The sequence below is a fragment of the Chrysemys picta genome, chromosome 1 (assembly GCF_011386835.1).
Source record: "Chrysemys picta bellii isolate R12L10 chromosome 1, ASM1138683v2, whole genome shotgun sequence".
Taxonomy (NCBI): Eukaryota; Metazoa; Chordata; order Testudines; family Emydidae; genus Chrysemys; species Chrysemys picta.
In genome coordinates this window covers 216,883,846-216,906,247 of record NC_088791.1, presented here as the reverse complement: position 1 = coordinate 216,906,247, position 22,402 = coordinate 216,883,846, and the positions used below count along the sequence as shown (strand labels likewise).

Here is a 22,402-nt window from a genome sequence, read left to right as displayed (position 1 = left end):
GCCTCCTGAGATCCTGGCAGACCTTGAGGGTCTACCAAATGCAGTGTGCTCCCTCCTAGCCTCCTACAATTCTCTAGACTGAAAGGGCGTCTTTTGGTGCAGCTGTTTCTGGAATCCCCCAGCACACCTTCGCAGTTCCCACACTCTTTAAAGGTGGATTTTGCAGCCAAGATTTTCTCAGCTCAGGAGTAAATAAACCTGAGGCTGTTAATAAAGCCTCAGCTTGTAGTAAGTTCATGTAGAATGGGGGATGATCCTACCATGCCCCCACTTGCCCCACATGTGCATCTCTGACCCTGTGGAGTATCTGACTCCCCACTCTCTGCCTGGGTTGGGGAAACCATGCACTGATCCACTCTAAGCAGTGCATGTATTTAGCTTACTGAATGTATTTAGTTTATAGGCATTTCTGTGAAGTTCCTCAACATAGTCGTTGAGTGCCTCACAACAACAAAGTAGAATTGTTTTCTAAAATATTCCAGCACTAACTGATAGACACAATGCTATACTGCTAAATGCAGTTAGCAGTCTGTGTTTCTAGCTGGGATCTTACATTGGAGGACCTAAGCTCCCTGTTATATTTTGTGTACTAGTGCTGCTGAAATGCAAATTGTTGTTTCATAGTCACTGTGCAATGGCTGTTCTTGAAAGTGATCACGTGACTTCAGATTTGAAGCAGATAACTTCGGCACATCCTTTCTCTGTTTGAGATTCAGGGAGCATAGTGACATACAGCTCCAGCAACAGCATCCACACAGTTTAGCTCTGTGTCTGCAGCCCTGTGATCCCATAATAAGCTGGAAGATGGAAAGCAGCTCTTTGGGTTATTGTATTCATTTTTGAAGCGGGGCTTAAAAGATTTCCTCACAGGAAGCTGTGTAAGTGCAAGGAGGGCACCAGTATTGCAGTCTGTGAGCCTCAGAGCCCTAGAGAGAACCAGAGTACCTATTCTCCTTCAGATCTGCACCCCTGTCATGTCGTCTGGTTCCAAAAAGAGGCTGCTTTTTTATTCTCCTAAAGACACTTTTGTGGAAGCCCTCTGCATTGCAGCAGCACAAGAAAACAGGTAATTTCTTTGGGGGGGGGTTAAGATCACTTTTAATTCACTTTAAAAAAGGGCAAATTAACTGCATCAGAGCTTTGTGCAGCGAATGACAGGATGTGTATGGTAATATTGATTATTTTGCTTACTGCTGTGATAAAAATCAGAATGGTTCACCTTAAAAAGTTTAAAATGGATTGGGCCAGCTATCCAGAAGTTCTGAGTAGATGAGAACAGAGTGCTTTGTGATTTGAAGTTTTGGAGCATATTACACTTTCCACGATCCATAGGAATTTGGAGTTGACTTTATTGGCTTTCAGATAGCTTACTACATCTGTTCCCTATTGATTCCTGGCCTGGTCTTTGAGAGGCATCACCCATAGCAATGAACAGAAATAGTTGAGTCAATTCAATATTGACCCTAGCTTTCTATCCCTAAACAGGCTCAAGAAATTAACTGGCTGTTACATGCAATATTTATTTTATTTATAATATATTGAAACAGAAAGTATTTGATTTCTTCCCTTCACATATATAGTCACTGCAAATCACTTAGAGATGCTAGTCATGCCTTGTGTAGTAGGCCTTATCAGATAAAGAATCAATAGATAAAAAACGTATTGCTCTTCATAAGCTATTGTTTACATCCTCCTCTTCTTCTTAACTTAAAAGTTATCTTTCTCAGGTACATCACTGCTGATTTTAAGAATATAATCTTATGAAGTTCTGAGCACCTTCAACTTCCATTAAACCAAAGGGAAATTGAGTGTGTTTAACAACCTGCAGCCATAAATGACTTTATTGCAGGTTTTCTTCAATCTTGATTATAGATAGGGCCCTACCAAATTCAAGACCATGAAAAACGTGTCACGGACCGGGAAATCTGGTCTCCCCCCTGTGAAATCTGTGTAGTACAGGGTAAAAGCACACAAAAGACCAGATTTCACAGGGAAAGCAGGGCTTCTCAAATTGGCTGCCCTGACCCAAAAGGGAGTTTCAGGGGGGTTTCAAGGTTATTTTAGGGGGGATCACGGTATTGCCACCCTTACTTCTGCGCTGCCTTCAGAGCTGGGCAGTCAGAGACCAGCAGCTGTTGGCCGGGCACCCAGCTCTGAAGGCAGCACTCTGCCAGCAGCAGCGCAGAAGTAAGGGTGGCAGTACCATACCATGCCACCCTGACTTCTGCGCTGCTGCCTTCAGAGCTGGGCATCCAAAGAGTGGCGGCAGCTGACTGGGGGCCCAGCTCTGCAGGCAGTGCCGCCTCCAGCAGCAACACAGAAGTAAGAGTAGCAGTACCTCAACCCCCCTACAATAACCTTGCGACCTCTCCTCCCTCCCCCCCCCCAAAATCCTTTTTTGGTCAGGACCCCCTACAGTTACAACACCATGAAATTTCAGGTTTAAATAGCTGAAATCATGAAATTTACTATTTTAAAAACCCTATGACTGTGAAATTGATCAAAATGGACCGTGAATCAGGTAGGGCCCTAATTATAGTATTCTTCTCTTAAACTATGGCAATATGTTTAGGTTTCTCCCAGGGCAATAGCATCTATAGTGGACACATGAGAGGTTTCTCTTATGAATATCCCCTCACCCAGTGCATTTTCTTAACTATTTTTAAAAGTCCCGTTTAAAAAATGTTAAATGCTTTTTAAAATTACTTGTTCATAACAAATGGATTACATACATACACTGTGCAAGAGATGGGTCCTGGAGCCGGACGTTTGGATCCAGATGCTCCTGAAGTTCATAGTTGGTCTAATCCCAGGTTTTGGCACTGCATACCTCCCACTAGACAAAATCTTAGCCACTGACTAGTATAGTGGATGCAAATACTACACAAAACAATAAAAAGAGGTAATGTTACAGAGCCAGAAGGCTTAATCATAGTTACATAGAAAAAAATTGAGTAAATTAACGCTGTGCAATACAAACGATTACAGTGATGATTTTCTTTCAGTGAACCACTAGGATTTCATTTTATTCCAACTCTAAAGAAAAATAAAATAAAATTGTTCCTAATTTCACCACGTCTATCCCACCAGGCTCTAGGAAATATTACTTAGTAGTATGGTTTGGTAATAAATAATATGTCAATAAACAATATCATTCTACAAGGGTCTCAACAAGAGGTGTTGTACTGCACAGAAGTGCCACAGGGTTGGACGTGGTATAATTTCCTTGATAAACAGGTATTTTTCAGGGGTTAAGGTACAACAGTGATGAGGGCCATATACTGTAAGTACCTAGACAGATGATATCCTGAATCTCCATTGTCTTATTTAGCCTCTCTTAGAACAGATTTCAGGAAAGGTTTCCAGATATTATAAATTTTATCCTATCAAGATCAACCCTATCATTTATGTGTACACTAGTCCTCAATTCCATGGGAAAAAAACTAACTGAGGTAGTCTTCCACAAGCACTGGTGGAATGTAACAAGCACTGGTGGAATGTTTAATAAATCAAAATATAAGCAGTGAGCAGGTGCCAAAGCCAGACCTCTAATGAGAAATGTACACCCTCAGATGCTCCTAGAAAATCCATCTCCCTCTCATAATTCATCAAACCACAAATGTTTTTCTAACAGATGTTATTGAAGGTCATCCTAAAAGCCCTGTAATAGAAATACAGATAGGAATGGGAGAGAGAGAATAGAGAACTTGCACAATGGGAAATGTCCACTGAAACCACCTGCAGGGGAAGTACAATGTAGCATAAGTTAAGCTGCATCCCAGCAGGGATCCTGTCCTGAAAAAAACCGAATACAACTCTTCAATCTTCATTTATGAAAGTGAGGAAGAAACAGAAGGAACGCGCAGGGCAACAGTGATAGGCAGTGCTTAATTTGTAATGACAGGTGCCCAGGCTCAAGCAATTAGTGCTGGGGATCAAGCAATTTTTTTTTAAATTTTCATAACCGACACATCAAGCCCAGAGGTGCCGGGGCTCAGCCCTGGCAAAAATTAAGCCTTGGTGATAGGGGAAGAATGAGAGGTAAGAGCCTAGTGGCTTTCATTTGTATGGCCATTGGACCCTCAGGCCTGCTCTGTCTTATATCTGACAGCCCATGGCCTCATCGGCTTATAGCATAACTAATACAGTGCTGCAAATATATGCTGTGTTTTACAAAACAGGTGCACTCCCTGCCCTAAAAGCCTTGCCATCTAATTTCATTAAAAGTCAAACATGAGTTTTCAAATGCGTCCACTAGTTTGGGTGCTTCAATTTTGGTGTATACACTACAAGTGTATGCCAGTTACCAGCCATCCTCCACAAAGCAAACTGCATTTATTCTTAGGGTAAAACAATTACAGAGACAACATAAAAAAACAATAAAAGAACCTATTTGCATGTTAGATGCTTACTAGAGGCCACACCAACTCCAACATAGGACTTCGGTAGGTGTCAGTCTTTCCACATCCCGACTGGACAGTTCAGCTGTTACACTCTAGGCCTGAGCTCTATAAAGACTCTCCAGGCTCTGGGAACAGGTAATCACCTAGTCCAGGGGTAGGCAATCTATGGCACACGTGCCAAAGGCGGCACTCAAGCTGATTTTCAGTGGCACTCACACTGCCCAGGGTCCTGGCCACGGATCCGGGGGCTCTACGTTTTAATTTAATTTTAAATGAAGCGTCTTAAACATTTTAAAAACCTTATTTACTTTACATACAACAATAGTTTAGTTATATATTATAGACTTATAGAAAGAGACTTTATAAAAATGTTAACGTGTCACCAGCACGTGAAAACTTAAATTAGGGTGAATAAATGAAGACTCGGCACATGACTTCTGAAAGGTTGCTGACCCCTGACTTAGTCAGTGGCCCTTTTCTCAGGATGAAGCTTCAAAAGTCTGGGGTTCTGCATAACTGGGGTTGTGCATTTTGCATTAACTGCTCCCCAGAGATTCCCCAGGAAACCTGCTTACCCTTATTGTCCCAAAAGTTGTTCTATTGTCTGCCTTATGGAAGCATGTTTTCTTTAAAAACAGCAGCTAGAATGCTAACTACCCTGTGTTCTGTTTTTTCATATGATTTACTGGTATCCTAGAAACTTCTTTTGAAACACCAGGAAAGCCCTAGTTTTTCATTTCATCAGTCAAATTGTTAGGGTTTTATTTTGCTTTTTGTTTTTTGTTGTTTGTTTAAGACACACTGCTACACTGGGTAATATTTGCTCAGTATTTATCAGGAGTAAATAGTCCAGTGGAACTCCTTTTCTGTTCTAAATAGGTTGCTACTTCATCACCATGGTATCTGAGCACCTTCCAGCGGCCTGTTAAGTGTTGTGACTAATGTATCATATGTGACTTGTTCTCTCTCATTTTTTCCCCCGGGGGATAACTATATGTACAGTGTTGGTAAGATTTTGTGTTTTGGGGATTTTTTTTTTTAATGTACTCACTGGCTTGTGGTTAGTAGAGAAGGCAGATCAAGTGCCAGGTGCACTTCTTCAGAGCGGAAGGTGGTGAGGTTTATGATAATCCTTAGTTCCTAGGGGAGCTTGCTCCCAGGGGAGTTTCAAACTGGTCTCAAAGAAAGCCGTCTCCTGCACAAACTTACTTTACCCTTATTGTAGAGTGTTCCATTGTGCCAGAGGAGTGGAGTTGTTGACCAGTCTTAATTTTGGAACATTAGGCGATCTTCTAGATACCCTGGGCCCAGGTCATTGAGCACCTTGAAAATAAGGATCGAAACCTTGAACTTGACTTGATATTCTATGGGAATCCACAGTAGAGAGTGGAGCACAGATTAGATGTGTTTACGGTAGCCTTTGTTGCTGAGAAGTGCTATGTTGCTATGTGAGAGCTTAGCATCAGCAAGCAATCCAGAAGCACTCCTAAACTACACACTGAATTCGCTGATTGTGGATGTGTACCTTCAAACAATGGAGACTGCACTCTAGCGCAAACTCTTCAAAATGCTTTCCTCTGCCCACCCATGTTTTGCTTGAGTTCAGCTTCCATCAACTGTTCTTCATCCATGATAAGGGCTGATGAGGGGGGGGAAACCGGTACAAATTACCGGGGCCCGGTGGTCCAGAAGGGGGCCCGGGGTCTGGCTTCCCTCCCCTCTCGTTGCCTTACCGGGGCCCAGTGGTCTGGAAGGGGGCCTAGGGCCCGGCTTCCCCCCCTCTCGTCAGCCCTGTTTAGCCGGTGGTGGTAGTGGTACAATCATATGTGGTGAAGAATAAGTAGAGCTATGTTAATCTGCATATTGGTGGCATTTGAGTCCAAGTGGTCTTTCCAGTTCACCAAGCAGCTTCAGGTAAACATTGACTAGGACTAGAGAGAGAGGATTGATCCTTGTGGAACTCCACAAAAGAGGAGCCTAGGGGTTCAGGTGCAGTTTTCCATTGCTATACTTTGGGTGAATCTCTACAAGGAGAACATAAACCATTTTAGTACATTTCCCTGGACTCTTGTTACTTCTCTCAGCAGAGGCAGGAGTATCTAATGGTTGAAAGATTTGAATGTTGCAGAGACATCCAGGAGGATGAGAATGGATGTCACCACCCACTGGCAGCAGATGATCATCTAAAAGGTTTTCCCTTCCATGCCCTGGCCTGAGTCCAGATTCTGCTGGGTCTAGAATATTGGATTCAAGTAGATAAGCTTGCAGTTGGCCTTTGACTAGCTTCTCTGAGCTTGCTCAGGAACAGGTTTGACACTGGTGTTTCCAGGGTGGGTTGCTTCAGGATCATTCAGATTTTTGCATGTTTGAAGGAGGAAGAGAGAGTTCCTTTCCTGAAGACGGCATTGGCTATTTCAGTCAGGAGTGGCAACAGTTGGATTCACAGGTCTTGGGTCAAGACTCTTTAGGGTGTCTAGTACTTCTCAGTGAGTGAATGTACTGAACTCTTGGAATGCAGGTGGGCTGTTCGATGGCAAAGTGGATCCATGCTGTTTGAAAAACCGTCCTGAATGTGCTTGTGCGTGAATTTTTCAGCAAAATAGAATGATGGTTGTTCACAGTGCTTGGTGCTCAGCTTGGATGCAGGGTGTAGGCATTCATAATGGATGAAGCAGCTCCTTCAGGTTGGATTTGGCAGCTTCTGTGGAGGCTGGTAGGAAGATCAGGACCATGATCAGTGTAGGTTTGGAAGAATTCTATGTTTCAGCCTTCATTTTCCATCATTGGTGCTCAAGTTTCTGCCTCTCTCTCTCTTTCATATGGCACAGAGGTGTCTGAAAACCAAGGAGGCAATGGAGAGGAATGGGCCATTTGGGGGAGATTATGTCAGTGTTTGAGGCTAGTATACAATGATGTTGATTCACGGATCCTTAACAACTTGTCCTGTGGGTCGAGTGCTGCACTCCTTTAGCAGTTTCATAGAGTCGAAGAGCCTTGGTGGTTGAATCAGGGTTGTATGGGTCTTTCTTGATACCTGGGAGCCGGGAGAGCTCTGATTAGTTCCTTAGTGAGATAACGGTCTGTCCAAGATGAAGGCTGGGTTATGATGTCCTCGATATTGACATCTAATTCTAAAACCAGGACCTAGATGTGATGGGCTGTGCCAGTTGGACCCACAATGGCCTGTGAATGTCCTAGGGAGGCAAGTTAGGAGACGGTGTACCGTGCAGTGAACACTGCGTAGAGCAAAGAGAGAAGCTGAATGAGTGCAGACTTTAAAGCTGTTGTTTTCCTCAAAGTGAATGTTAACATCACTTGTTCAGTGTTTCATGATAAACTCATCCAGAACACTGGAGTTACTAGAAAAAACCCTCCTCTCTGTGAAGTATGCGCTATGTCACTGACTTCAGAAGCTGGGCAGTCGCAAGACCGGCGTAGATTTTTAAAGCATACTCTTGTCTTTTGTAGGAGTATTTCGGGACTACAAAAAATGTTGCAACAGCAGTGTCCTAGTTTATGGTCTTGCAAATACAGTAACTTTATAGACTGCACTAGTTAGTATAACATTTTTGCCTTTATCTGCCTCTTCATGCCTTTTATCTCATTTATCATAACAGTAAAATAGACGCAAAAGAGCACTACTCAAGCATTTATTCTATTATTTATGTAGTCACATTTAGGTTGGCTGGAGAGAGTGTTTTGCTTTTTGTTTTGAAACCTTTTGAAAGGATATTAAATATAATGTACACAATAATTTAGCCATGCAGTCTGTGCTACAGACTCATACATAACCGTAGGAAAGAGAAGTAAAAGTATGATCAGATAAGGTGTTTAGGCTAAAATAAACCCCAACAATCGTAAAGCTCTATAGAATTGTGTAGCACTCCAAAAATGTCACCAAATTTATTTTACAGTGAAATTCATTAATTTGAAGTCATTGACCAGGAGACACGTTGCAAATTTGTGAATGATGTGAATTAGTGAGTGGATGAACAAACACAAAGAAAAACCCAGAAGACTGCATTATAAAATGTACTTTGTTCATTTATTTGACAAAATTAGTTTAGTTTTGTTATCATGACTCATAGTAAATGTGCTGTAGTACATTTAGTAAAAATAAGTGAATTCTTATTATGAGACGCCTCACTACAGCATTGTATCTGCTACTTAAACTTTGCAAGGGGTCACCTTGTATTGTGTTCAAGTGAATTTGAGATTTGATATTAACCAAGTGTACATTAAAGAGCTTCTTCTGTTCTCAGAAGAACTGGTAAACAGCATTATGATGTGATGAGAGACTAAGTGCAGTGTACTGGTAAATGGTAGGGTGAGTTATCTTAAAATTTATTTTGTTGGTTTAATAGTTGCAGTATCATTTCCCTTTAATTTTAAATTCTTTAAGTTCTGATGCACTACTTTTCAAATCACAATAACAAAAGTAATTTCTCTGTAGTTTCCTGTCACTGGTAATAAAGCTTTCAGTAGCTCACTGGTACATATTGCTTTTCAGCCAGTAGGTAGCATTTTATTCAGAAGAGGAAACTTTATTCATAGACGTTCATTTGACCCTAATGCAGGCGACAGCAATGGGAGGCTACTGCTGCTGAGTTCTGGAAAATAACCCTACATTGTTTGTTAGGTTCAGTTTCCACATCACATGACATACAGTATTTCATAACGAGCTTTAATGATCTCTGCTGAGTTGCACGGTAGAGTCTATGCTATTAACCACTTTCTTTTTTATTACCTCCCCTACTCCTCTTCCTCATTAGAGCTAATAACAGGAGTGAATCAGCTGGGGTGGTTCATTGCATCATAAGTGGAATATAAAGGAAATGCTTGTAACACGGTTGGATGAGAAAAACCCATTGCCTGTGAAGAGAAATTAAATTGATGGACAGTCTGTACTAGAGCCATGGGATGTGGCACTTCTGTGACTGGGAGTCGGGCAAAAAAGTCAGAGAGAGGTAGGTGCTGTGCCTGTGTCATTTGTTAGCCTTGTTATCCTCTGTTAACAATTAAAGAGAATTAAAGGGTTGCACTCCCCCACCCCCCAATCCTGTTTTCAAGTAGTAGCTTAGATTAAATTCTGTTTTAAATGCTCTCTTTTAGAGGATGTCTGACTTTTAAATATTGGTTAAGGCAGAATGACTCTAGTACTTAAAAAGAAACTGAAATCAAACAGAGCTACCTCAGTGATGGTCAGATTCAATAATTGCACTACAGAATGATTAGTCTGCAAAACAGAGTTTTGTTTAATTTCTTGCTTAATGTCAGTCTGTTGGTTGACAAATCTCTTCAGTACTTGGGTAAAAATTCTGTTAAAAGTTAATGCTGGCATTTTCCTTGTTCAAAAAATAGGTCACACAGTGGTATATGCCATAGAGCTAGAATGTGCCTAGCCTTTGCACAGTGCTCCTGGGGATGGCTCGATTTCCCCTTCACATGCCTTGCACAAGCTTTATTATTATTTGCATTATAATAGTGCTTAAAGACTCAATCAGGAAGCAAAGCTTCATGGTGCTGGGTGCTGTAGATACACATAGTAAGAAAACAGTCCCTACCCTGAAGACTTGTAGTCTGCAAAACAGAATAAGCGGGGGGGGGGGGGGGGATTTTCTGCTCATTTTACAGATGAGGAACAGAGTCACAGATTTTAAATGACATGCTCTCCCTTTTTTGCTCACTAGTTTAATACCCTGCACTGAATACTTGTAACACTCAGTGTCTGGTGCTGAATGGGATTAGCCCATTAGTAATAGGGTTAAATTTTAACTAGAACTTAAAGTAACATTATCTTTAACCATTACCTAGGCAACAAGCTCTCAACAGGACTGCCTTTTGTATTTGTACAGTGCCTAAAGGGATCATGGTCCATGACTGGGGCTTCTAGGTGTTATAGTAATACAAATAATTATAACTACTTGATGCAGTCCCTTTAATGATCAGGGGTGAGGATGGGGAAAGGAGAATGGGAAAAGCTATTGATTGTGTAGACATCCCTCAGTTAGGTATGTGGAAAAAGTCACTGCCCAACCAACAGAGCTATGCCGGCAAAAGTCCTAGGCTATGGCTACGCTACAGAGCTTACGTCAGCGCAGAGGCATCAGGGCAGCTGTACCGCTGCTAGTGCAGATGGTCTAAACTGGTGGGAGACAGCTCTCCCTTTGACTTCATTTCTCCAGCCCCCACAAGCGGCCCTAGCTATGTCAGCACGAGAAGCTCTCCTGCCGACAGGGCACTAGCCACACTGGCGCTTAGGTCAGTGTAACTTACGTCACTCAGGGCGGCGGCTTATTCACACCCCTGAGCGACACAATTTATACCAACCTAAGCTGCAGTGTGTACATAGCCCTAGTGTAGATGAGGTTATTCCAGCAAAAAAGTCATTTTGCTGGTCTATTTTATTTTGTTCAGGGAACTGGTATAAACTATACTGGCAAAAGGAGTCTTAAGTGTCTCCACTAGTACTCCTGGGGGAATTCTGTGCTATTGCGCAGTGCAGATTTTTTCAGAAATTAATGTTTTTTGTGCAGAATTCCCTTTCTCCCACAAAAATGGGCTGCAGTGGGCTGCCACTAGTGGCCGCTGGACCCTGCTGAGCCCAGCTCGCACATAGAAGACACTGCCGGGGAGGAGGGGAAGGAGGAGGAGCTGGAGGGTTTCCAGCAGCTGCAGTTCCCCGCACGCCCTGAGGGAAGGAGAGGGCGATGTGCCAGACATGCCAACCTCATGGAAAAAATGCAGAAATTGGGCTTGTTTTTTGGCTTAATTGGCTTGTGAGTTGCTTGTTGGCTAGTTTTTGACTTGTAGCTTGTTGCTTGTTTGGCTTGTTGCTTCTTTTTTATTGGCTCCCGGCAAGCAGGTGCAAGGGGGGGGCAAGAGGGAGGAGAGTCAGGGGTGCACAGCGGGCCCACCACGGTCCCAGACTCCACACCGGGGGGATCTAGGCACATAGAGTGTTGGGGTTCTTAGGGATTGGCTTGTTTTGGCCTTGTTTTGAAATAGGGTTGGCTTGATTTTTGGCTTACTGTGAAAGTCGGGGGGCTTATTTACCGCCTGAAAGTTGGCAACTGTGCAGTGCGTAGGAAACTCCACCATGCAAGCCTGGGACTGAGCATCAGGCTGTTCTGACTCTGGATCCCTGGGCTCTGGGGGATAGAGGGCTGGGTGTCTGGGCTGGTGGTGGGGGCATGACTGGACTCTGGGGGAGAGGGGTGCAGGTATCTGGGCTGCAGGGGACCCCACAGCTGGACTCTGGGGGAGAGAGGTGCGGGTATCTGGGCTGCCGGGGACCCCACAGCTGGACTCTGGGGGAGAGGGGTGCGGGTATCTGGGCTGCAGGGGACCCCACAGCTGGACTCTGGGGGAAAGGGGTGCAGGTATCTGCGCTGCAGGGGACCCACAGCTGGACTCTGGGGGAGAGGGGTGCGGGTATCTGCGCTGCAGGGGACCTCACAGCTGGACTCTGGGGGAGAGGGGTGCGGGTATCTGGCCGGGGCTCTGGGGAGGAGGGAGTGTGGAAACTTAACGCCTTTCTGTTTTCACAGTAGCTGCACAGTAACTTCGTTTCATTGTATTTTTGTGGCTTTGTATTTTGGCAGCAATTAAAGCAGCTATCCTCATTCAGAGATGGTATCGGTGTTACATGGCCCGGCTGGAGATGAGGCGGCAGTATGCTCTTAGCATCTTTCAGTCAATTGAATATGCTGAAGAACAAGCTCAGCTACAGGTCTGTACTCCAGGGTTGTTATGGTGAAACATGAAGGCCACACTGTCCAGAAATGTATCCCTAAGCTGCACAAACAAAATAGATAACTGCATGTGTGGGTTGCAACTTCCGAGTTGCGTGCCACCTGAATTTTTTGTGTATCCAATTTCCTGATATACTTAAAAATAGGAATGTGGAAATTGCCATACCAGACTGGATCACTGTTCCATCCAGTGCAGTAACCTGTCTCTGACAGTGGCCAGTATCAGAAGCTTCAAAAGAAGATGCATGACCCCTGTAATTAAAATAATGGAATAACATGCTTATAGGGGAAGTTTCTTCCTAACCCTCCACCAGTTAGAGGTTACTTTATGCCCTGAAGCAGGAGGGATTATATTACTTGTCTGTTTACAAAAAAACCTATCTAATCCCGTGGATGTTTTGGATGCTTACCAAAAAGTTCAGTTTATTTAGCTTTTTGTCTGTAATTCGTTTTTGTTAACTGAGGAAGGAGGATGGTTTTGTAATTAAGGCTCTGGGCTGTGACTAAGGAGACTTGGATTTTGTTCCTGGCTCTGCCACAGATTTCCTGTGTGATCTTGGGCAAGTCAAAAATTAAAATAGCAGTAAACTAGCATAAAATATTTCCTGTCTCACACTCTAGTTTGTCAGTGCTTCAGGGCAGATACTATCTCTCACTATTTGTACAGCATCTAGCCCAATAGGGCTGCTGTAATACAAACAAATAATCATCCTCATCAACATTTTAAAGAGAGTGGGGGCAGTGGTGGATTATCCAATGGGCCCATGGGGCCTGTACCCGGGGGTCTGTACCTGGGGGGCCCCGAAAAATGGGCATCCCAGCAGAAATCTGCCATGGGGCAGCAGAAACCGTGGGGTGGGCAGGGGAAGCCCCAGCTGCAGCCCTGGGACTGGAGTAGCTCTCTCTCCCTGCCATGGCCTCAGGGCTGGAGTAGCTCTCACTCCTCGCTGCAGACCCAGGGCTGAGGCGGGGGGGGGGGGGGGGGGAACAGAGCTTCTCCAGTCTTGGGGCCACAGTGGGGTGGTGGTGGCAGAAAGGAGTGAACAGGAGGAGGGGGTCATGGGGTGTGTGTGGAATGGGGTGGGGCCCTGGGTGGAATGGGGGTGGGGCTGTGGGCAGAAAGGGTGGGGTGGGGCCACCGTTCCATCGCTGTGGCCTCCCCACTTGCTCTTGCCCAGGATCCCAGGAGACCTTAATCCGCCTCTTGACCTAACGTCAAGAACAAGGTGGAAAATTCTTTGCCACACATTTTTCTACATTTCTCACACTTTTCTTTAAAAATATGATTTAATTTTTTGGTAAGCATTTTACTTTTTTTAATAGTGTGTGTTTTTAAATGAATTCTTACAAAACATTATAAATGACTACAGTCAATATTATATGTCAACAGGCAGTGCTGGGTTTCAAAATTTGGTCCCTTTTTGTCAGTGGGGCAAGTGGAATCCACTTCTTACCGGTACTTGCACTACTTGCATTGCTGCTTTTTGTTATTGTTTTACATGGTTTAATGAAGCTCAGTTAATGTTCATTCTATTCTGAAAATGAACAGTATCAACTAGCTTTAAAGGAGTTTGTTAAATTCAATTAGTGCATGTTTATGAATCAGAGTGAGACCACTAGCCTGCAGTAAGGAGGAAGGAGAAAGTTGCAATTCCTACAAGAGGACAAGGTTGCATTGTTATCATAAACGAGTGATACAGATCCAAGGTGCCTCTGTATTTTTCTATCTAAATGTCCCAATTAGAGGGAAAAGAGTAAAGAAAAATGAGAGACCATTAATGTTTGTGTGATCTCCTGAATTGATTAACGTATTTTTTTTTCTTATTCAGCTGTCCAGTTTTTTTACATTCATGCTGGATCACTTTACTTATCTCAATGAGACTGATACAGGTAAGGATAAAAAAAGTTTAATATGAAAATTCCAGTTTAAAACCAGATATTAGCAAGTGACTTGTCTATGTGATGCCTAGCTACATGCACATGGTTGAAGCTTGGAGCTTCCCATACACTGTAGTGAAAACTTGATCCTATAAATGCTGATTCTGTTAAATATATATACAGTAGATTGAACTGTGTGAGATTCCAGTCAAACATATAAGTAGCTCCCAAAATGTATAGTGTTTTATGCTACATTGTCTCCTTGAAGAGCTAGTAAATTGTTCTTGTGTTCTTACTGCTTGCAACCCTCCCACCCCCAATCTCTAGAAATATGTATTTTTCTAATTTGTAATGGAAAAGTCTCAAAAAGGAATATGCATTGACCAATACTGAGCAGATGTAACAAAGCACAGAGGTGTTTTCTATGGCGGCATCTGAAATAGGCAAATACGGAGCATTTTTTAGTGTAATTTATTCTGGACTTTTACTGCAGAACATTTTACGTGGGGCCAGTAGGAAGTTGTCTGGCTACATGAGTTTTTCCACATTTTTTAGCTAACCAGAGCTGCAGATGCAAAATCCAGTCCTTGTGGATATGACATGGATTTTTGACACTCCAGGGGGAATGCTTTGGTTTAATAAAACAATGACTGTATTATGTTTAGTCATACATTTAAAAAAATTGGGACAGATGCTTATAGATAACATTATCTTCTTAAAAATAGTTGTAATCACTGAACTCAGCTGGAACAGACTTGCCAGGGATACCTTGGATCCCTTTGCCATCCTACTTCTCTGATCCCTGTAGGAATGAGATATTCTGAAAATTAAAGGGAGCAGCCAACGAAGGAAGAAGCTGTAGAAGCAGAGGGTTGGAAGCCAGAGAAGATTTAGGAGGAAAGACCACAACAGGAACATACTGTATTTTCACTTTAGTAGAATCATGGAATTGGAAGGGACCTCAAGAGGTCATCTAGTCCAGTCCCCTGCACTCATGGCAGGACTAAGTATTATCTAGATCATCCCTGACAGATGTTTGGGTTAACCTGCTCTTAAAAATCTCCAGTGATGGAGATCCCATAACCTCTCTAGGCAATTTATTCCAGTGCTTAACCACCCTGACAGGAAGTTTTTCCTAATGTCCAGTCTAAACTGTCCTTTCTGCAATTCAAGTCCATTGTTTCTGGTCCTGTCCTCAGAGGTACCCTCCTCTTTGCAACCTTTTATGTACTTGAAAACTATTTTCATGCCCCCTCTGTCTTCTCTTCTCCAGACTAAACAAACCCATTTTTTCCCATCTTCCCTCATAGGTCATGTTTTCTAGACTTTTAATCATTTTTGTTGCTCTTCTCTGGACTTTTTCCAGTTTGTACACATCTTTCCTGAAATGTGGCATCCATAACTGAACACAAAACTCCAGTTGAGGCCTAATCAGCAAGGAGTAGAGTGGGAGAATTAGTTCTTGTGTCTTACTTACAACACTCCTGCTAATACATCCCTCCTGAATGATGTTTGCTTTTTTTTGCAATAGTGTTACACTGTTGACTCATATTTAGCTTGTGGTCCACTATGACCCACAGATCCCTTTCTGCAGTACTCCTTCCTAGGTAGTCATTTCCCATTTTGTATATGTGCAACTGATTGTTCCTTCCTAAGTGGAGTACTTTGCATTTGTCCTTATTGAATTTCATCCTATATGACTGAAGTGAATAGTGCACAGGATTCAAGGAATACCAAAACCATTCAGAATGTGAACAATTAAAATGATCAAATTAAAATTTATATTAGGCTATGTCACAACGTTTTGCAACCAGCTCTAATAAGGCAACGACAGACTAGCCTTTGATCTTTAAAGTGTTTTGAGATCCTTGGATAAAAGTAGCCTTTGAAGTGCAAGTTCCACACAGAGCTACAGCTTGAAACTGACTTCTGTTAAACAAACATCAATTTGTTTAGAAGGTCTGAAGAGAGATAAGCAAGTCTGAACCTAGCTGTGTTAAGGAGGAGGCAGTGCTCACCCTACTGAGTCATAAAAGAATATGAAAGGTCACTTCTCTTTCATCTGGGCCAGCCATTGATTATTTCATTTAAAATGCATACAAGGCACGTTGATAGCAGAATAAAACCATCAAAAACCATAAGTGGTTCAGTGTTCTAATGGCAACAATTAGAAACCACAGTTCTTCTCTCTTAAACTGCCTAGAGTGCCTAATGTACAGTGCACTCTTCTTGAAGGAGAAAGTACATCTGAGCTATGCTCCAGGGCCAAGACGGAGAATAAGGTAGTCCTGCAATTAATTTTTCTACACAGTGCACTATGACAGATAAGTGCGGTCTGCGAATGATCGCTTTTCTTGTGGGTTTTGTAGGAGTAAAGTGGCTAACTCGAAGAAAATCTAATGAAGTTCATATCATCTACTAGTTATCTGTGCTAATGATGTATTTCACTTCACCCTCTGAACCCAGCTGAATCCAAAGTTTTTAGGATGATAGGTTAGCTTGGCTATGCAGTTGCTTGTAAATCATGTCTGAGATGTCTCCCCTAACCAACCTAGATAAATCTGTGTATATTGACCTTTCTTAGGTAAAGGTCTGATAAACACTTTAACTACATAGGGTGAAGTCATGGCTCACCTCTTGTGCCCACACAGAAGAGTAAGGGGGGTAAATTGCCCCTTATTTTCCCTGTGTGGTCTACCTGCATTAAGAGCAAATATTAGTTATAGTTAAAGACTGCCTTGGGAGGTTGTGGAAGCTCCTTCACTAGAGGTTTTCAAAAGGAGGCTGGATAGCCATGGTTTAGATGCAACAAATCCTGCATCTTGGCAGGGGGTTAGACTAGATGACCCTTGCAGTCCCTTTTAACCCTATGGTTCTGTGATTCTTGGTCAAAAAACAAAAAGCTTTCATGATAAAGCTCAATTTTCACTGTCATATAGTTTTGAGAAAGTTGTATCTTTGGGGTTAAATGTTTGAGACTTGGTGCCTGCCCGAAGATAACGCTTTTTCTTGTTGTTTTTTGAGTGTAAAAAGGTTTACCACTCTTACAATAGGAGAGGCTAAAAAATACAAGCTTCCCTTAAAAAAAATCTTTTCAGGCATGGAAATCTTCCATCGGCATGGAAATAGTTCTCATTGAGAGGCAGCACGAGGCCTTGCATCAAAGGGAATTGGCTTAACTATATGCATGTTATAAGTGCTTGCATACTGAAAATGTGCAGTAGAGGGTTTTGTTTTGTTTTGTTTAATACAAAGCTTGTCAAATCAACATTTAGGCCTGGGCTGTACTAAAAAGTTAGGTTGACCCAGCTACATCGCTCTGGGGTGTGAAAAATCCATAACCCGAGCAGCATAATTAGGACAAGCTACGCCCCGGTGTGGACAGTGCTAGGTTGACAGAAGAATTCTTCCATCCACCTGGCTACCCTCTCTGGAAGGTGGATTACCTAGGTGGACGGGAGGGATTCTCCCATCAGTGTAGGTGGTGTCTACACTGAAGCACTACAGCAGTGCAGCTGCAATGCGGCAGCTGTGCTGCTTTACCATTTGAAGCGTAAACAAGCCCTTAGGCCCTGATTCAGCAAAGCATTTAGGCATGTGCTTAGTTTAAAGCATATACCTAAGTCCATCTCTATTTAGCAAAGCATTTAAGAACCTGACTTTACTGGGACTTAAGCAATGTCCCAGTATGCTTTTCTGAGCAGGGCTATTCTTAAGCAGGTACGTAAGTTCTTGCTGACTCAAGGCCTTATGGAACTGACCTACTGTGAATGTGAGCATAGAGAACAAAGATGCTGCAAATCCACCTGGACAATTGTCCAAATGTTTTAGGAAGCCCAGGATCCGGTAAAAAGAATTCTGCTGCTGCTTTCCTCAACACATGTTCCTTTAACTTAGGGTTATAGAAACAAGGCTAAAAGGTCCTGAGTAGAGCTAGGCAAAATGTTTTAGATGAACTTTGCATTTTTCGGGGTGCCAAAACTATTTGCAGTTTGAGTCAATTTGACAAATAATTTCTGTTTTAAAAAAAAGAAAAACAACAATTTTTTTTTACATAAAATGTTTTTGTTTCTGCCACGTTGAAACACTTTGTTTCAACCTTTTATACTGAAACACCGCTCTGTTCTGAAATTTGACCAGGAAAAAAAAACAGAACGAAAAACACCTGAAAAAGACAGAATCAAAATGAAAAAATAAAAAAAATCTATTCAAGTTCACCAAACCATATCGATTGAAATGAAAAACTGGGGAAAAAAATTAGTTTGGGGCCAATCCGAAACATTTCTGTCAATTCACACAGTTTTGTCAAGTTTTTCAATTTGACAATTTTTCTTTAAGATCTTTTTATTCAAATCTAACTAATGTTTTTTCTGGATTTTTCTGGTCGAACCTTGAACTGAAACATGGCTTATTCGCTCCGCGCTAGCCAAGTTCCTCCCCAAGAAGTTCTGTATTGGACACTTGTGAGAGTCTCAGTAGAAGCAGAGATTGCCTGTCCTGTTCAATAGTTCTATGTGCTGGAAAGAAGAGAGGGGGGGGGGGGGATCTTTGAAGGTCCTATAGACCCTGGTCTTTCTTATACTATAATTAAGCCCCCCAAAAATCTTCCTGGCTCATCACAGTGTAAGTTTACTTTCCTGGGTTTTTTTAATGTTTAAAAAAAATTGTGATCACTTTCCACTTAATGCAATTGTCCTTTTGATTTGTTTTGCCCACAGCTATTTCTCATCTCCTCCTCCTCTTCCTGATGTCAGTGTAGTTTCAGCGTCACGAGCGAGATGCTTCATAACTGTGTAAATTGTTCACTTAGCAGTCTTGTTATTCTGGTGGTGTTTGGAGGTGATTTTCAAAAAGGTCTGTGGGAGGGAGGTGTAAAAGCCCTTTCAGCAGTATTAAAAAAAAAAAAAAAAAAAAAAAGGGTGTGTGTGTGGGGGGGGACTTTGTAAATGTACCTGCCCAGCCTTTCAGTCCACCCCCGGGATCTCTACCAGGAGAAAAAAAAATTAATTTTAAGCAATTGGCATAACACATATTCTTGGTAATTTCCATCATTTAAATAAAAAAGTAACAGACTGTACTGTGTGGGAACACATTTTCAAAAAACATAGATCGCCTTTGTGTTTTGTCTTAATCTTTTGGTCACATGCAGTGAGGAACTGGTTTATTTGGTATATGAAGAGCTATTCTTTATTGCATGTCACCTTGAAAGAGAGTTCTCCCCACAAGTCAAGAACACAGGATACTATACAGTTATTAATCCATAGCTAGACGTGTGTTTTTCAGTGATGCACATCCCTGCATGCTGGTTTAGGGCGGGGCTCTGATTTACATAATTATTCTATGCTTATTTCTCAGTATAAAATCAGTAATTATGTAAATCTCCCTACTCTGACCCCTATAAATCCCTGCTCTGATTGGTTACTGTTCTTAGAATTCCTCGTCCGTATGCCCACAGCAAACATAGATACCTCGATTTCTGACCTGTTTTCCTGCCTGTCACCCCATGCAATCCCCAACGAAGCAATAAAATTTAATTTTAAAATGGAATTGCTCTAAAGTGGGGGTAGGGGCTGGGGTAAGCCAGCCCTGCAGAAGGAGACATTGCAAATCCTGAGATTAGGCATGGAGACTGAGTGGGCATAGTGGTAAGAAGATGGAATGGCTAGGTTTGTCAGAGCCCTGGATGGGGAGCTGTGAGGACAGGAGCCAATCAGAGCATAGAAGTAGGGTGACCAGATCACCAAAGACAAATATCGGGACGCGGGGGGGGGGGGGGGGTGACGTGGGGGGGGGGCGTGGCGGGGGGGCGGGGCCAAAAAAAAAAAAAAAACACCTTCCTCCGCAAGCGCTGGAGGGAGGCCCGGGAGACTCAGGGGAAGCGGGGGCCGGGGTAGTGAGAGTCCGGCCTGGTCCCTTGCAGGCAGGACTCAGTTGGGTGGTAGGGCGAGGAGGGGGGCGGCCCGCGGGGCCAGGCGGTGGCTGTTCTCACCCCCGGGCAGCGGGACTCGGGAGCAGCCGCTGCTGCAGCTCCCACTGCCGCGGGGGAGGAAGCGGCCATGGCGCTCCGCGGCTGCGGCGCCTCCGAACCCCCCGAGCCGGGGCCTGCTGCAGGGACCCAGCAGCGTGTACGCTGGGTCCAGCCCCTGGCCGGTCACGTCTGGGCTGCCCAGCTGGTGCTATCCCGCGGCGGCCCCGGAGTGGGGGCAGCAGGCCCCAGCCCCCCCGTCCCGCAGGGGAACGAACGGGGCTGGGCTGCCGATGCCTCCGCCCCGGGGCCGCCGCGGGATAGCACCAGCTGGGCAGCCCAGACGCGACCGGGGGCTGCTGCAGGCCCCGGCTCGGGGGGTTCGGGGGCGCCAGAGCCGCCGAGCGCCATGGCCGCTTCCTCCCCTGTCGCCTGGCCCCGCGGGTCGCCCCCCTCCTCTCCCAACCACCCAACTGAGTCCTGCCTGCACTGGGCCAGGCCGGACTGTTACTCACCCCGGCCCCGCGCTTCCCCTGCGTCTCCCGGGCCTCCCTCCAGCACTTGCGGAGGGAGGGGGAATGGTGAGCCCGGGGAAGAGGCGGGGATTCGGGGAGGGAGCCAATCGGGGGAGGAGGGGGTGGAGTCGGGGTGGGGGGGGGGCGCGAGCACTTCCGGGCTCGAGGCTCGGGGCATTTCCTTGTTTGTCCGGTTGTCCCGACCGCACGTCGGTCGGGACAACCGGACAAACAAGGAAATATCGGGACGGTCCCGATAAAATCGGGACGTCTGGTCACCCTACATAGAAGTGAGAGAATGGAGAACCCATTTCAGTGTCATATCTTCCAGATACTCCCTGCTAACTTGATAGTAACTATAGCGTGAGCTATTCTCCTCGGGCTTGTCAGTGAGAGCTGGTGTGCACACTGGTTGGGATGATCAGGTCACTGTGCTTTTCATGGCAAAATTGATTCCATGTAGGTAGGCCCTTGGAGTCTGTTTAACCTCGATTTGGTTATTCCCCTGTAAAGAGGAAGGCACTCGTAAGTTATTGACTAGTCAGTCAGTAATGGATCATTCTGCAAGATGGTGACGTGCACTCAGCTCCCATTGCAGTCAGTGGAAATTGGGAGTGCTCAGCACCTTGTAGGCTAAAGCCCTTAGCGTTGCTGCTTGATGCTTTGCTCCAGTTAGATTGACTTAGACCCAGGGTTTGAATGGGGTAAGCACTTAAGAAGGAAACTGTTCCTTTCTGTTCCTTCAGATAACACTTCTTATTTTGAACTTTCTTCAGTTGCTGGCCGAGTTGAACTTCTTTCTATATGATGGCATTGTATTCATTATAAATGATATAAAATATGTATGTGAATGGAAGAAGGATTCAGCTGCTGTGAGTTTTATTTTGCATCCAGTTCTTCGGCTATGATGATAAATAATAAATAAACCCTTTTTTATGAATTTCAGATCAAGTCTAATCAGGGTTATGAAAAAAATTAAGCTCAACTACAAGAAAACAAACGCTGTTTAAAAATTGGAACCTCACAAGAGCAACACCATAGCTCGACCTGAGCAACCACTACAATGTTTTTAATAAGGATCTTGCTGCTAGCTGGTTCTCAGTCTGCCCAAGGAATGAGGCAGACCAATGTTGTGCAAAAGCAAACACTTCAGTGCCCTACATACTTATGTATAGACGAGTGTAGATAAAAAGAACCCTGAATTGAAGCAATTAGAAATATTTCCACCTTCTCCACCCTCCACGAAGAATAGGAGAACAAACTATGTTTCTTTCTCCTGCCACACTTATGCTTGCTGCAGTTCAGGCAATAGTTTTATGACAGCTGGCCACATGGGGACATTGCGTCTCAGCTCTAGTGAAAATGGTGATATTGAAACACCATTGCTGGCACACGGCTGTGAGAGAATAGGGTTTGTTTGCTTGAGGCCTGGGCTGCACTAGAAAATTAGGTCGGTTTAACTACATCGGTCTGGAAAAATCCACACCTCTGAGCTGCGTAGTTAAGCCAGCCTAAGTCCCCATGTAGACAGCGCTAGGTCGATGTAAGAATTCTTCCAGCGACCTAACTACCGCCTTTCAGGGAGGTGGATTACCTACGTCGGTGGGAGAACCCCTCCCATCGGTGTAGGTAGCGTCTGTGCTGAAGCGCTGCAGTGATGCAAATTGTGCTGCTGTAGTGTTTGGAGTGTAGACAAGCCCTAAATCTTCAGTGAGCTTTTGACATTTCTCATATATAGGAAAGTAACTACAGCAAAACTAATTGGCTTTAAACCCCCTTAAAAGTTTAACGTTACATTGTTGTAAACAGGTGAAGGAGCTATTGATAATTAACAATAAAAAGGTGCTATCGATCATTAACAATAAACTTCAAATCTATGTTGGGGGA

General features: G+C 43.8%; 1 protein-coding gene across 1 annotated transcript in view; it reads left to right on the top strand.

Moving 5' to 3' along the window:
- The first annotated feature begins 700 nt into the window (after positions 1 to 700).
- The window catches only part of PPEF1 (protein phosphatase with EF-hand domain 1), a 52,556-nt gene continuing 30,854 nt past the window's right edge, over positions 701 to 22,402 (top strand). Inside the window, 4 exon segments of the mRNA XM_005281561.5 lie at positions 701 to 1,066; positions 9,176 to 9,370; positions 12,008 to 12,135; positions 13,987 to 14,047. Coding sequence (XP_005281618.2) covers positions 9,319 to 9,370; positions 12,008 to 12,135; positions 13,987 to 14,047 — 241 coding nt within the window. The 5' untranslated portion in view covers positions 701 to 1,066; positions 9,176 to 9,318.